The sequence below is a fragment of the Lepidochelys olivacea genome, assembly GCF_965140295.1.
Source record: "Lepidochelys olivacea isolate rLepOli2 genome assembly, chromosome: 5".
NCBI lineage: Eukaryota > Metazoa > Chordata > Testudines > Cheloniidae > Lepidochelys > Lepidochelys olivacea.
Window position 1 is genome coordinate 774,534 of NC_140415.1, and position 17,231 is coordinate 791,764.

General features: G+C 53.0%; 1 protein-coding gene across 3 annotated transcripts in view; it reads right to left on the reverse strand.

Annotated features, from left to right (window-relative positions):
* Positions 1–17,231, reverse strand: part of GBA2 (glucosylceramidase beta 2) — a 70,623-nt gene that overhangs the window by 50,382 nt on the left and 3,010 nt on the right. For all 3 annotated transcript variants that reach the window (XM_084628943.1, XM_084628941.1, XM_084628942.1), the window contains one exon: positions 4,063–4,154. In XM_084628943.1, coding sequence (XP_084485069.1) covers positions 4,063–4,154 — 92 coding nt within the window. The remainder of the gene's footprint in view (positions 1–4,062; positions 4,155–17,231) is intronic.

A 17,231-nucleotide genomic window follows, 5' to 3' on the forward strand; every position in this document is an offset into this window, starting at 1 on the left:
GGGAACCTCCCGCAGCACCTGCCCCCTGGGGGAACCTCCCGCAGCACCCGCCCGTCCCCTGGGAACCTCCCGCAGCACCCACCTGCCCCACAGCACCCGCCCCCTGGAGTTACCCCGCAGCACCTGCCCCCTGGGGGAACCACCACAGCACCCACCTGCCCCACAGCACCCGCCCCCTGGGGGAACCACCACAGCACCTGCCCCCTGGGGGAACCACCACAGCACCCACCTGCCCCACAGCACCCGCCCCCTGGGGGAACCACCACAGCACCTGCCCCCTGGGGGAACCTCCTGCAGCACCCGCCCGTCCCCTGGGAACCTCCCGCAGCACCCACCTGCCCCACAGCACCCGCCCCCAGGAGTTACCCCCGCAGCACCTGCCCCCTGGGGGAACCACCACAGCACCCACCTGCCCCACAGCACCCGCCCCCTGGGGGAACCACCACAGCACCCGCCCGTCCCCTGGGAACCTCCCGCAGCACCCACCTGCCCCACAGCACCCGCCCCCTGGAGTTACCCCGCAGCACCTGCCCCCTGGGGGAACCACCACAGCACCCACCTGCCCCACAGCACCCGCCCCCTGGGGGAACCTCCCGCAGCACCCGCCCGTCCCCTGGGAACCTCCCGCAGCACCCACCTGCCCCACAGCACCCGCCCCCTGGAGTTACCCCGCAGCACCTGCCCCCTGGGGGAACCACCACAGCACCCACCTGCCCCACAGCACCCGCCCCCTGGGGGAACCACCACAGCACCTGCCCCCTGGGGGAACCTCCCGCAGCACCCACCTGCCCCACAGCACCTGCCCCCTGGAGTTACCCCCGCAGCACCTGCCCCCTGGGGGAACCACCGCAGCACCCACCTGCCCCACAGCACCCGCCCCCTGGGGGAACCACCACAGCACCCACCTGCCCCACAGCACCCGCCCCCTGGAGTTACCCCGCAGCACCCACCTGCCCCACAGCACCCGCCCCCTGGGGGAACCAACACAGCACCCGCCCGTCCCCTGGGAACCTCCCGCAGCACCCACCTGCCCCACAGCACCCGCCCCCTGGAGTTACCCCGCAGCACCTGCCCCCTGGGGGAACCACCACAGCACCCACCTGCCCCACAGCACCCGCCCCCTGGGGGAACCTCCCGCAGCACCCGCCCGTCCCCTGGGAACCTCCCGCAGCACCCACCTGCCCCACAGCACCCGCCCCCTGGAGTTACCCCGCAGCACCTGCCCCCTGGGGGAACCACCACAGCACCCACCTGCCCCACAGCACCCACCCCCTGGGGGAACCACCACAGCACCTGCCCCCTGGGGGAACCACCACAGCACCCACCCCCTGGGGGAACCACCACAGCACCTGCCCCCTGGGGGAACCACCACAGCACCCACCTGCCCCACAGCACCTGCCCCGAGGGTACCTCCCACAGCACCCACCTGCCCCACAGCACCCGCCCCCTGGAGTTACCCCCGCAGCACCTGCCCCCTGGGGGAACCACCACAGCACCCACCTGCCCCACAGCACCCGCCCCCTGGGGGAACCACCACAGCACCTGCCCCCTGGGGGAACCTCCCGCAGCACCCGCCCGTCCCCTGGGAACCTCCCGCAGCACCCACCTGCCCCACAGCACCTGCCCCCTGGAGTTACCCCCGCAGCACCTGCCCCCTGGGGGAACCACCACAGCACCCACCTGCCCCACAGCACCCGCCCCCTGGAGTTACCCCCGCAGCACCTGCCCCCTGGGGAACCACCGCAGCACCCACCTGCCCCACAGCACCCGCCCCCTGGGGGAACCAACACAGCACCCGCCCGTCCCCTGGGAACCTCCCGCAGCACCCACCTGCCCCACAGCACCTGCCCCCTGGAGTTACCCCCGCAGCACCTGCCCCCTGGGGAACCACCGCAGCACCCACCTGCCCCACAGCACCCGCCCCCTGGGGGAACCAACACAGCACCCGCCCGTCCCCTGGGAACCTCCCGCAGCACCCACCTGCCCCACAGCTCCCGCCCCCTGGAGTTACCCCCGCAGCACCCGCCCCCTGGGGAAACCAACACAGCACCCACCTGCCCCACAGCACCCGCCCCCTGGAGTTACCCCTGCAGCACCTGCCCCCTGGGGGAACCACCGCAGCACCCACCTGCCCCACAGCACCCGCCCCCTGGAGTTACCCCCGCAACACCTGCCCCCTGGGGGAACCACCACAGCACCCACCTGCCCCACAGCACCCGCCCCCTGGAGTTACCCCCACACCACCCGCCCCCTGGGGAAACCAACACAGCACCCACCTGCCCCACAGCACCCGCCCCCTGGAGTTACCCCTGCAGCACCTGCCCCCTGGGGGAACCACCGCAGCACCCACCTGCCCCACAGCACCCGCCCCCTGGAGTTACCCCTGCAGCACCTGCCCCCTGGGGGAACCACCGCAGCACCCACCTGCCCCACAGCACCTGCCCCCTGGAGTTACCCCCGCAACACCTGCCCCCTGGGGGAACCACCACAGCACCCACCTGCCCCACAGCACCCGCCCCCTGGGGGAACCAACACAGCACCCAACCACCCCACAGCACCAGCACCCGCCCCCTGGAGTTACCCCCACAGCACCCGCCCCCTGGGGAAACCAACACAGCACCCACCTGCCCCACAGCACCCGCCCCCTGGAGTTACCCCTGCAGCACCTGCCCCCTGGGGGAACCACCACAGCACCTGCCCGTCCCCTGGGAACCTCCCGCAGCACCCACCTGCCCCACAGCTCCCGCCCCCTGGAGTTACCCCCACAGCACCCGCCCCCTGGGGAAACCAACACAGCACCCGCCCCCTGGAGTTACCCCCGCAGCACCTGCCCCCTGGGGGAACCACCACAGCACCCACCTGCCCCACAGCACCTGCCCCGAGGGTACCTCCCACAGCACCCACCTGCCCCACAGCACCCGCCCCCTGGGGAAACCAACACAGCACCCAACCACCCCACAGCACCTGCCCCGAGGGTACCTCCCACAGCACCCACCTGCCCCACGGGTACCTCCCACAGCACCCACCTGCCCCACAGCACCCACCCACCGGTGAACCCCCGCAGCACCCGCCCCCTGGGGGAACCACCACAGCACCCACCTGCCCCACAGCACCTGCCCCGAGGGTACCTCCCACAGCACCCACCTGCCCCACAGCACCCGCCCCCTGGGGGAACCAACACAGCACCCAACCACCCCACAGCACCTGCCCCGAGGGTACCTCCCGCAGCACCCACCTGCCCCACAGCACCCGCCCCCTGGAGTTACCCCCGCAGCACCTGCCCCCTGGGGGAACCACCACAGCACCCGCCCCCTGGGGGAACCACCACAGCACCCACCTGCCCCACAGCACCTGCCCCGAGGGTACCTCCCACAGCACCCACCTGCCCCACAGCACCCGCCCACCGGTGAACCCGCGCAGCACCTGCCCCCTGGGGGAACCACCACAGCACCCACCTGCCCCACAGCACCTGCCCCGAGGGTACCTCCCGCAGCACCCACCTGCCCCACAGCACCCGCCCCCTGGAGTTACCCCCGCAGCACCTGCCCCAGCACCCACCCCCCAGGGTACCTCTTGCAGCAGCCACTGCCTGCCCCGCAACACCTGCCCCCTCTGGTAACCCTCACAACACCCACCCGCCCCACAGCACCTGCCCCCTGGGGTAATCCCCGCAGCACCGCCCCAGCACCCACCCCAGTACCCCCAGCACCCACCCCTAAGGCTAACCCCTGCAGCACCTGCCCCCTCTGGTAACCCCCGCATCACCACCTATACTCAGGGTTACCCACAGAACTCACCTGCCCCGCCGTGCGCCCCCCCACACCCGGGGTAGCCCCACAGCAGCTCCAGCTGGCGGCCGCCTTGGGGTGTCTCCTACTCTGCCCGCACCAGCATCCTCCCATCCACAACTGCCTGCCCTAAGCCCTCAGCCCTGGGGTAACCATGGCATCTTCCCACCTGCCCCCCCAAACCTTGGGCTCAGGGAGACTCCATCCAGCTTCGGTGCCCCAGAGTGACCCTGCTCCCCCCCACGGCCCCCTCCAGGGCGGGCTGGCAGCTCACCGTAGATCTGGCGCAGGGGGAGTGGGTTGAACAGGTCGATGACGGGACACTTCTTCTCCACGTGTGTCTTCCTGTACCACCACCGCAAATACCTGCCGAGGGGAAGGGAGACCTGAGGAGGGCCACAGCAGGTCATGGCCCCAGCCTGCCCAAGGAGAAGGGAACGCAAGTGGCCCTGGGCAAACTCGCCCGTGCCCACCTGGGGAACGAGTCGGCTGGGGTCCCAAGAGGCCTGACCGTCAGCCAACGGCAGGACAGCACGTGGCAGAAACGCGCCGTCTGAGTGAATGAGACACACCCCACGCCCCAGGGCAGGGCAAAGCACCATCCTCCAACCGTCCCCCACAAGACCAGAGCCGAGCCTGGAGCGCGGGGTGCGAGGAAGGAGGCAAAGAAATGCAGGGCGGGCGACAGAGCGGGAGGCCCTTGGCGTTGTGGGGCGAGCGCCGAGCCCCGGAGAGATCCAGAGCCCGCAGGAGGGACGAGGAGTCGCCACCCGAGAACACACAGAAGAAGCGACTAGGGCGCAAGGAGACCCGTGAGGGGCCCAGGGGCCAAGGGAGGACGCAGGAAGCAGCCGACAGGTCAAGAGAACGATGGAGCCTCGGGATGTTTCCAGCCTGGGCTGACTGACCAGCGCCTGGCACCTTCATTGTCGTTGCCTCAGCGATTCCAAAGCCAGAAGGGACGACTGTGATTGTCCAGTCTGACCCCCCGCACAACGCAGGCCCCCCGCACGGCGCGGACCCTCGGACCGGCCCGGCCCGGCCCCCCGCACGGCGCGGGCCAGAGAACTTCCCCATAATAATTCCTAGAACAGATCTGTTAGAAAAACATCCCAACTTGATTTAAAAGTTGTCAGTGATGGAGACTCCACAACCACACTTGGTAAGCTGTTCCAATGATTAATTACCCTCACTGTCAAAAAGGAACACCTTATTTCCTATCTGAAGTTGTCTAGCTTCAGCTTTCAGCCACTGGATCATGTTGTATCTGTCCCTGCTAGATAGATGAGCACTCCGTTATCAATATTTGTTCCCCACACATGCAGTGTAGTTTTCTCTCTCACCAACAGAAGTTGGTCCAATAAAATATATTACCCCCCCCCACTTTGTCTTTCTGTTCCCCATCTAGGTACATACAGACTGGAATCATGTCACCCTTAACCTTCTCTTTGTTAAGCTAAATATATTGAGCTCTTTGAGTCTCTCACTACAAGGCAGGGTTTCTAATTCTCTAATTATTCTCGTGGCTCTTCTCTGAACCTTCTGCAATTTCTCAACATCCTTTTTGAACTGTAGGCACCAGAGCTGGACACAGGAGTCTGCCAGTGGCTGCACCAGTGCCATATTTAGCATAGAATCATAGAACTGGAAGGGACCTCGAGAGGTCTCTAGTCCAGTCCCCTGCACTCATGGCAGGACTAAGTATTATCCAGACCATCCCTGACAGGTGTGTGTCCAACCTTCTCTTAAAAATCCCCAATGATGGAGATTCTATCACCTCCCTGGGCAATTTGTTCCAGTGCTTAACCACCCTGACAGTGAGGAAGTTTTTCTTAATGTCCAACCTAAACTGCCCTTGCTGCAATTTAAGACCATTGCTTCTTGTCCTGTCCTCAGAGGTTAAGGAGAACAATTTCTCTCCCTTCTCCTTGTAACAGCCTTTTATGTGCTTGAAAACTGTTATGTCCCCTCTCAGTCTTCTCTTCTCCAGACTAAACAAACCCAAGTTTTTCAATCTTCCCTCATAGGTCATGTTTTCTAGACCTTTAATCATTTTTGTTGCTCTTCTCTGGACTTTCTCCAATTTGTCCACATCTTTCCTGAAATGTGGTGCCCAGAACTGGACACAAGACTCCAGTTGAGGCCTAATCAGCCCGGAGTAGAGTGGAAGAATTACTTCTCGTGTCTTGCTCACAACACTCCTGCTAATACAGCCCAGAATGAGGTTTGCTTTTTTTTTGCAAAAGTGTTCCACTGTTGACTCATATTTAGCTTGTGATCCACGATGACCCCCAGATCCCTTTCCGCAATACTCCTTCCTAGGCAGTCATTTCCCATTCTGTGTGTGTGCAACTGATTGTTCCTTCCTAAGTGGAGTACTTTGCATTTGTCCTTATTGAATTTCATCCTATTTACTGCAGACCATTTCTCCAGTTTGTCCAGATCATTTTGAATTTTAATTCTATCCTCCGAAGCACTTACAACCCCTCCCAGCTGGGTATCGTCTGCAGACTTTATAAGTGTACTCTTTATGCCATTATCTAAAGCACTGATGATGATATTGAACAGAACCGGACCCAGAAATGATCCCTGCGGAACCTTCCAGCATGACTGTGAACCACTGGTAACTACTCTCTGGGAATGGTTTTCCAACCAGTTTTGCACCCACCTTACAGTAGCTCCATCTAGGCTGCATTTCCCTAGTTTGTTTATGAGAAGGTCACGCGAGACAGTATCAAAAGCTTTACGAAAGATATACCACGTCTACCGCTTCCCCCCCATCCACAAGACTTGTTACCCTGTCAAAGAAAGCTCTCGGGTTGGTTTGACAGGCATGATAAGACCCAACAGCATACTTGGCATTGTACATCCAGATCATTACTGGCCCCTGTCCAGGGAGCTGGCAGACCAGTGCTGAGCCAGACACTGCAGATCTGGCACAGACTGCTGGCACTGGGCTTGCTACGTACACACATGCTGATGTGAACCTTGCCCTCCCGTCCCCCCCATGCCCTTCGGTTACCATCTTCACCAATGGTGTTTTGTCTAGAGGGAGAGTCCACTGGGGCAGACCCTAGTGTAAGCACAGTTCATAGAATATACAGAAGATTAGGGTTGGAAGAGACCTCAGGAGGTCATCTAGTCCAACCCCCTGCTCAAAGCAGGACCAACCCCAACTAAATCATCCCAGACAGGGCTTTGTCAAGCCTGACCTTAAAAACCTCTAAGGAAGAAGATCCACCACCTCCCTAGGTAACGCATTCCAGTGCTTCACCACCCTCCTAGTGAAATAGTGTTTCCTAATATCCAACCTAGACCTCCCGCACTGCAACTTGAGACCATTACTCCTTGTTCTGTCATCTGCTACCACTGAGAACAGCCGAGCTCCATCCTCTTTGGAACCCCCCTTCAGGTAGTTTAAGGCTGCTCTCAAATCCTCCCTCATTCTTCTCTTCTGCAGACTAAACAATCCCAGTTCCCTCAGCCTCTCCTCATAACTCATGTGCCCCAGCCCCCTGATCATTTTCGTTGCCCTCAGCTGGAATCCCTCCAATTTGTCCACATCCCTTCTGCAGTGGGGTGCCCAAAACTAGATGCAATACTCCAGGTGTGGCCTCACCAATCCCGAATAGAGGGGAATAATCACTTCCCTCGATCTGCTGGCAATGCCCCTACTAATGCAGCCCAATATGCCGTTGGCCTTCTTGGCAACAAGGGCACACTGTTGACTCCTATCCAGCTTCTCGTCCACTGTAATCCCCAGGTCCTTTTCTGCAGAACTGCCGCTTGGCCATTCGGTCCTTAGTCTGTAGCGGTGCATGGGATTCTTCCGCCCTAAGTGCAGGACTCTGCACTTGTCCTTGATGAACCTCATCAGATTTCTTTTGGCCTAATCCTCCAAATTTGTCTAGGGCCTTCTGTATCCTATCCCTACCCTCCAGCATATCTACCTCTCCCCCAGTTTAGTGTCAACTGCAAACTTGCTGAGGGTGCAATCCATCCCATCATCCAGATCATTAATAAAGATGTTGAACAAAACCGGCCCCAGGACAGACCCTTGGGGCACTTTGCTTGATACCAGCTGCCAACTAGACCTTGAGCCGTTGATCACTCCCCGTTGAGCTCGACAATCTAGCCAGCTTTCTGTCCACCTTATAGTCCATTCATCCAATCCATACTTTTTTAACTTGCTGGCAAGAATACTGTGGGAGGCCGTATCAAAAGCTTTGCTAAAGTCAAGATATGTCACGTCCACCGCTTTCCCCATATCCACAGAGCTGGTTATCTCGTCATACAAGGCTATCAGGTTGGTCAGGATGACCATTGCAGCATGGTTTGAACAGATGCAGCCCATCCCAGTTTCAAATCCTACCTCATGGGACTTGTAAAGTGTCCTTTAGGTGCTACATAACTAAAGCAAACGTGGCTCTGTACAGCAGGGGGCTGTGCCAACCCTAACCTCTCCCTACCCGAAGGCTCTTCAGTGTACAGGCAGATGTGAACACAACAAGTCCAAGATGGAGCACAGCCAGAGCGGGGCCTGGCCACGACAAGTGGAATGCTCCAGGGAATGGCACGTGACAGCATTTTCTATCTGAGACTGAACCAAAATGCTGTTTAAAAGGAGTTACTGAAAATACAAGCCTGGTTTCCCTAAAGGCAGATGATGAGCCGGCTTCAGGTTGACCCCTCCGGCCTGGGAAGGGTGGCTGGTAGACCAGAACAAGCCTGGGCAGGCCTCCTGGTGGGGGTGGGAAATAGTAATTTAGCATGAGACACCAGATTCTGGGTGTGTGCGGAGAGAGGCTGAATCCTGGGTATGCTCGCTCCAGCATGCCGCTTACGTTTCAAGAGGGGCTGCAGGAAACGCAAAGCAGCAAATACAATATAGACTGAACCCGGAACACATGCCGTGGCCATCAGTGGTAGGGACACAGACATTCGCCTCCTGCTCAGAGGGCACCCCGTGCAGATGGCCCTCTATAGGCTGTATGGCATGACTTGAACAAGATTGTACATGGCCACAGAGTCACCTGCCCTGACTTCAGAGAGACACTGGTCCTGGGTCTGTAACACACGGCAACCGCCCACAAGGCTCCAGGGCACTGGCCTTGGAAGCAGGGTAGGGGGATGCAGAACTGACCTTAAGGGCTTTCCCTGGGGGGTAGCACTTTCTGAGCACTGGACAGATATTAAGAAATGAACCCTCCCCATCCCGGAGACAGGCCAGGGCATCTTTCCATTGGTTGAACAGGTCTAGACATGATAGAAAGGGGAGGGGTCTTATGCAAGGTCACACAGCGCACAGCGTCAGAGCCAGGACTGGCCCTCAGCCCCCTGGCTCTGAGCACTGGGCTCGCCCCTGCTTTGCACACTCAGACACCACAGTGGTGAGCATGGTTACAGCCTCGACAGAACAGAACAGGGGATCTCAGCCCGGCAAACGGGTACAAGGCAGCCACAGGACTCAGAAACACCTTCACTGGAGCAGACAAAAGGTCCCCTAGCTCAGCAGCCTGCCCCCAGGAGAGGCCAGGAGGGACCACTGTGATTATCCAGTCTGACCCACTGCACAGCACAGGGCCTAGGACCAGCCTGACCCCCTGCACAACACGGGCCGTAGGGATGTCTGACCACCTGCACAGCACGGGACAGAGAACTGCCCCAAAATAATTCCTAGAGCACATCTGTTAGAAAAACATCCCATCTGGATTTAACAATTGTCAGTGATGGAGAATCCATCGCAGCTCTTGGTAAACTGTTCCAACAGTTACTTCCCCTCACTGTTAAAAATGTGTCTTATTTCCAGTCTGAATTTCCTGCCCTGGATCATGCTCTACCTCTATCTGCTAGATTGATGAGCTCTCTATTATCAATATTTGTTCCCACGAGGTACTTATTGACTGGAATCAAGTCACCCCTTAACCTTCTCTCTGTTAAGCTAAACAGGTTGAGCTCCTGGAGTCCATCACTATAAGGCAGGTTCTCTCATCCGTTACTCATTCTCATGACTCTTTTCTGAACCTCTCCAATTTATCAACATCCTTCTTGAATGATGGACACCAGAGCTGGACATGGTATTCCAGCAGTGGTCTCACCAGTGCTGTACACAGAGGTAAAATCACCTCCCTGCTCCTACTGACTACCTCCCATTTATGCATCCAAGGATAGCATTAGCCTCTTGGCCACAGTGTCTTCCTGGGAGCTCAAGTTCAGATGATTATTCTACACAACCCCCAAATCTCTAACATTTTATCACCATTGAAAAGCAGGGTGGATTTGATTTAAATCAAAGTTATTTAAATCATTATTTAAATCACTAGTCAGGAAGACTCGATTTAATCATGGATTTCTACATGGAAGTGCATTCTTGTTGGTTGTTATAACCTGAATACACGTTCCTCACCGCTCAGCAAGAGAGAGACGTAGGCTTCAGTTTTAGAAGGTATACACTATACATTTTTAAAGTGATTTATTCTGAAAACTTTTCAGATTAGTTTTACAGCTATATCAGAAAATGAATGATTGTTTGGTTATTTCATTTACCAAAGGTAACTGAAGCAGATATTTATGAAGTTATTGGGAGGTGAACTATCTCCAATTCAACAGGTTAATCATTAATATTTGGAGATTTTCTTGCCATGCTGTATTAGGAGGAGAACATCACCAGACAGACATTTAAATTGTTGTAATTAACTAAAACAACAACGTGATGTATTCTGGATTATTTTTCTTCAACAACAAACATATAATATTTTAACAAAACAAGCATATGAATTTTTGAATTTAGTTAAACATTCACGTTTTTTAAAATCAGGTTTGTTTTTGTTAAAATTGTTTTTAACTTAAATAGTTAAATGAAATATTTTTTTAAAAAAGCAAAAATCAGTCGACTATGTCAGCCAGGTCAACATGAGAAACTTAAAATATTGGTTTCTGCAGTCGTCTTCACCTTCATTTTCCTGTTTGTTCATAATCTGGAAAAGAAAAACAAGCTTTTCTGCTTCTTCAGGTCCCAAACGATTTCTCAATTTGGAATGGTTTCAGAGTAACAGCCGCGTTAGTCTGTATTCGCAAAAAGAAAAGAAGTACTTGTGGCACCTTAGAGATGCATCGGATGCATCCGATGAAGTGAGCTGTAGCTCACGAAAGCTTATGCTCAAATAAATTGGTTAGTCTCTAAGGTGCCACAAGTACTCCTTTTCAATTTGGAATGAATTAGTCCAAAGGAAGAAAATATTCTTTCTACACTGGAAGAAGCAGCTACTGCTGTTAAAAGTGAGATTATCACTTCAACAGTCTCTGAATCCAAGTGCTTAAGTGACTTCCACCAGTTCACTGCTGTGACATTCTTTAAAACATCATCAGCAAACATCTATTTCTTGAATGGTTCACCCTGAGTTCTGAAGTTTATTATAGTTGGCATGATGCAGGGCTGATTGCTGGATGTCCATGTCCTAGCCAACTCCTCTTCTTCAGCAGTTAAACTTTGACCCAGGCACTGAGTATTGAGAATATTTGCAAGAAAATGAGCTGGAGATAGTGCTTGTCCCATTCGTTTTATTAATGCTGGTAATTTAACTCTGTCATTGCAGATTTCTCTTTTGAAGATCTTACTCGGTTCCTTCCAAATTTCAACAGCGTCAGCAATAAAACAGCCATTTCCCTGCGTTTTGTGCAAGGCTACAGAAACAGGCTTCAGGGTGCTCAGCACGTGTTCAACGTTTCTCTGAAGCCCAATATTGAGAACTTTGGCTGTGACAGGGCCATCTATTTTTTCACGATTTTGTTCACAAACGGTCATCCGATTAGGCCAGTTCTTGATACAGTGCTCAGAACAGTCCACTGCCGAGTTCCATCGCACGTCTTGTGGGAGCGTTAGCTTGGTTCCTCCCACTTTTTTCAGAGCAGCATCTGCAAAGTGATTGTTATGGTATTATTTTGCAATTTCAACAACATCAGCCTTTATTTCTGGAGCGCTGAAGTCTTTGGCTAGGAGGTGCGTCAAACGAGCACTGCAACCGTATGTTATTAGCTTGGGATGCTCTTCACTCTCTTCTAAATAATTTCTTCTCATCTTGGATACATTTGCAGCATTGTCTGATCAAGCTGTGTACTAGACATCTGAATTTTTTTCACAGTTTGTTATAGCTTTTACTGCTACTTCTTGTAAGTATTCTGCTGTGTGTGTATTTTCTGACGTATCAATTGTTTCTGTAAGGAAGACACTCCCTTCTTCTGTGGTCACACAAGCACATACAACAGGATCGTTGTGGACATTGCTCCACCCATCAAGACTCAGGTTAACAATTTTACCCTCTAGACGTTTTGCACACTGCTCAATTTCTCTTCCATACACTTTATCCAGCAATTTGCCTGCGACATCTGCTCTGTTGGGTGGATTGTATCCTGGTCTTAATGACTGAACCATGTTAATGAAGTGTGGGTTCTCAATCATATGGAAAGGAAAGTTTGTTGGATAAACTAACTGGGCAATTTTTTCATCAACTACCTCTCTTTGTAATTTGCTGGTTCTTAGCACAAACTTATCTATGGCTGTTTCTGGATGATGGTGATTTTTTTTCCTTTTTGCTGCGGGTGATAGACTGTGGCTATGTGACATATACGATGTGACTGAAACACTCTCATTGGCAGATAACTCTGAAACTATAGAAAATGATAGTGATCTCGAAGGTGGATAGTCTTCAGAATCCTGTATGTTGAGGATGGATTCTCCTAAACAAAATAAGTCAATGCAGTTATTTAATTATTATTACCATACTGCTCATTTCTTATTACTCATTGCATTCGCTGACACTCAGCAGTGCTTTAAAGGTGAAATTGTAAAAGGAAGTTCTGCCGATTTCAGGTATTTATTTTTTATCACAACTGCATCTGAAATGACAGGACCATAGAGTAACAACTATATGTTTTGCTCAAACATGAGAATTCGAGAATAGTCCAGAAGGAAGACGGGCAGTCCTTAAGAAAGAAGTATGAAATAAAAAAGTTTACCAACCTGAAGATCCTGCATGTTCAGATCTTTTCATCATCTTCAACACAGCTTCCTCCTGAGAAGGAACACTTCTCATGTTGTTGTTTCATTCGGGAAACGAGGCCTTGCATTTCTTTGTTCCACTGTTTGCCTTCGCACGCATGCCTGTCTTACCCACAGGTAGAGGAACTTCATTAAAATATTCCCAAACTGGGTCTCTTTTATGGCTTTCTGCCATTATAGGTTTTCCCTTCTAGTGAGAGAATGGTATGGTAGATCTCAAATCAATGAAGAAAGCTTATGCTCAAATAAATTGGTTAGTCTCTAAGGTGCCAAAAGTACTCCTTTTCTTTTTGCAAATCAATGAAGGGTACACTCAGAAAAACCTCAAGAGTTCTGGAATACGCTGCTCAAACAGTTTCACTTTTGTTTCTACTGCCTGTCCCTCCCTTCTCACATTTATCTCCAGACTTCTTCTCCTGGTCTAGATCTATTTCGCCCCCAACAATCTTCTATTCATTGAACTTTCAGAAACTTTGCACTTTTAGAGAGAGGTACGGGATTGACTCTGTGTACACAAATTTGCAGAGGGACAAGACGGTTGAGGTCTGTTATTTCTCACCTCTAAATATTATTTATTTAAAAACATTTTTGCTGTTAACAAGCATGTTATCTCTGGAAACACAAATCCACAGTTTGAGGACTGCAAAACTAAGCATCTCTGAGGGTATCTTCTAGACTGAGCACTGAGTCCCACTGGGTAGATAGAAAGATTAACCTAAATAATCTCTACAGAAGCCCCTGGAGCCCCATAAGATTGGGTCCCTAATCCATGAACTATTGGAACTCATTTACAAAACTTTTCTTAACCATTACATGAATATATTGTCTCATACTATAGAATTAGAATTTATAATCCCTAGTCCATGATGAGAGATCTTTGAGCTATAATGTATCTTAATTACAACTAACTTTAGACAGGTTTTTTCCTCAAAAAGCCTCTTATCAAAAAAATCTGATTTAAGTCAAAAAAATAATTTCACCTGCTGTCACTCAGACCTTCTTGTCACCTGTTTGAAATGGGCCACCCTCATACCACAACAAACGTGATTTTTCCTCCTTTGGTATCCTACAGTTAATTGAATTGTCTCACTAGACTGACCCCCTGGTAAAGCAACTCCCATCTTTTCATGTGCTTTGTATTTATACCTGGTAGTGTATTTTCCACTCCATGCATCTGATGAAGTGGGTTCTAGCCCATGAAAGCTTATGCCCAAATAAATGTGTTGGTCTCTAAGGTGCCACAAGGACTCCTCGTTGTTTTTGCTGATACAGACTAACACAGCTACTGCTCTAAAACCTGTCCCTCCAGGTGTCCTTCCCCAGGATCCCAGCACTTCTTGTGAGCCTAAGACTTGTCAGCCTGTTGCGGGAAGCAGGGGTTGAGGAGCCAGGGGCCAGAAGCAAGGTTTGGGGGAGAGTTGAGTGGGGTTATATGGATAAGGGGCCCCTCCTGGGGAGACAGGGGCCCCCCCTGGGGAGACAGAGACCCCCCCCTCCACCCCACTAGCATTGAATGGCAGCAATACCATCGCTGGATAGGGCGTGACCAAGGATAATCAGTGTTTAGTACGCTGGCCCTATGCCATATGCTCCCAGCGTAAGGCATGACAGGCCTAAGTGCCCTGAACCAAAGCACAATGTAACCCAGGTGAGGCCAGTACAGCCCTGTCCCCCTGCAGTGGCTACACCAGGCTGGGAGGTTTAGGAGCCGCTCAGCCAGAAGTCCGGCACTCGTTCCCCCACAGGTGATCCCACCTGGCGCGACAAAAGCGGGACAGAGCATCACACGCACGGTGTCAGCTGCAGGGGGACCAGAAATTCAAGCCCTCAGTGGGAGTGACCTGGCGCTCTGGTCTACACAGGTGAGCCCGGAGCCCTGGGGGGACCGACTCCTACGCCCCTCGTGGCCAGCGATCCCACGCTGTTAGGAGGATTACAACTCTGCTAGCATCGCACGTGACACATTGGATCACTCTACGCCCTTGGTCACTGTATCAAGATGAGGCCAAGGCTCTCTCACCAGGGCTTGCCCCGTGGTAACACTGTGTCCATAAGGCCCCGAGTAGCAGGGAGTTACCCAGACCCTGTTGCTGAGGAAGGCGCCTACAGCTAGGACACATGTCTAGCATGCGTTGATTTGAAGGGCAGAACAGACTGAGAGGAGCATCCTGCCTGCACCACACAGCCACGATTTCATGCAGCGAGTGAGTCCTGCACCCAGCCCAGCCCTGGGGCTGAGATAGAGCGTGTCTTTGAGAAAGGCTCCAGCATGGCCCACGCTCAGGCCAGGCTACAATGCATTCCTAGATCGGTGTAACCATGTCATGCAGGGGTGCAACCCCCCCCCCCCGAGCAGCTCCATTATACTGATCTAACCCCCAGCATCCACAGCGCCATGGTGACGAGAGAGCTTCTCCCATCAATGTAGCTACCAACGCTCGTGGAGGTGTATTCGCTACACCAACAGGAGACGCCCTCCCGTTGTCTCCACTACAGCGCTACATGGGGAAACAAGCCCGAAGCTGTTCCACCAGCCGGTTACCCTCCCTGTGAAACATTTTTGCCTTATTACTGTGAACTCATCTACCTTCAGCTTCCAGCCATGGGATCTCATTCTGCCTTTGCCTGTTAGATTAAAGAGCCCTCTGCTGTCATAGAATCATAGAAGAGACCTCAGGAGGTCATCTAGTCCAATCCCCTGCTGAAAGCAGGACCAATCCCCAACTAAATCATCCCAGCCAGGGCTTTGTCAAGCCTGACCTTAAAAACCTCTAAGGAAGGGGATTCCACCACCTCCCTAGGTAACGCATTCCAGTGTTTCACCACCCTCCTAGTGAAATAGTGTTTCCTAATATCCAACCTAGACCTCCCCCACTGCAACTTGAGACCATTGCTCCTTGTTCTGTCATCTGCCACGACTGAGAACAGCCCAGCTCCATCCTCTTTGGAACCCCCCTTCAGGTAGTTGAAGGCTGCTATCAAATACCCCCTCACTCTTCTCTTCTGCAGACTAAATAACCTCAGTTCCCCCAGCCTCCCCTCATAAGTCATGTGCCCCAGCCCCCTAATAATTTTAGTTGCCCACCGCTGGACTCTCTCCAATTTGTCCACATCCCTTCTGTAGTGTGGGGCTCAAAACTGGACGCAATACTCCAGATTTGGCCTCACCAGTGCCGAATAGAGGGAACAAACACTTCCCTCAATATGCTTTCAATCCTCCTACTAATGCAGCCCAATATGCCATTAGCCTTCTTGGCAACGAGGGCACCCTGCTGACTCATATCCAGCTTCTCAGCCACTGTAACCCCTAGGTCCTTCAATGCAGAACTGCTGCCAAGCCATTCAGTCCCTAGTCTGCAGCGGTGCATGGGATTCTTCCGTCCTAAGTGCAGGACTCTGCACTTGTCCTTGAACCTCATCAGATTTCTTTTGGCCCAATCCTCCAATTTGTCCAGGTCCCTCTGTATCCTATCCCTGCCCTCCAACGTATCTACCTCTCCTCCCAGCTTAGTGTCATCTGCAAACTTGCTGAGGGTACAATTAATACTCAAAGTCCTTCTCCCATGTAAGTATTCATAGACCGTGATCACCTCCCCTCTTAACTTCCCCTTTATTAAACTAAACAGGTGGAGCTTTCTTAGTGTCTCAAAGTCAGGCAGGTTTTCCAAACCTCAAACCATTCACATATAGCGCTTTTCTGAACCCCTTCCATTTCCTCAACATCCTCTTTGAAGTGTGGAAATCAGACCAGTACTCTCACCATTGCTATGTACAGGTGTAATAGCATCTCTCTACTCCCACTCTCCTGTTTATACAGCCAAGGATCTTGTTTGCTCTTAGTCATTCCACCACCCTCCCAGCTCAGGCTCAGGTAGTTATCCCCCAGGAGTAACCGCTTTCCAAAACAGCCCCCCCAAGTGTGACCTACAATCTTGGTTGCTAGATTTATAGCCATGCATTTTGTTGTATTAAAACACATGTTGTTCAAATGAGCCCATCTAACCATGCAAATCCTGATCAGTCTGTACAACTGAACTGCCACCAATTTGTGGGTCATCGGCAAACTTTATTGTGATAGACTGCCAATACCCTGTAATGCCCGGAAAAAACCTGTTCAAATTAACAAAACTTTATTGAATTAAATTAAACCTGACAGAATTAGGGTTAATCCCTTTGGAGGTCATTGCATTAAAAACGCTACTGCAGCCATGTTGTTGGGACACTGTATATTCCTGCTCTAGTAGAAGCGGGGAGGCTAGTGCACTTCCTCAGTTATCAGCCATTGAAGCCACAGCCCCCCCTTCCCCCTCCCACCCCAGGGATATGCAAATACTCCTTCAAACTGGCTTCTCCAGAGACCAACAGACAAATAAGAGTTTTGGATA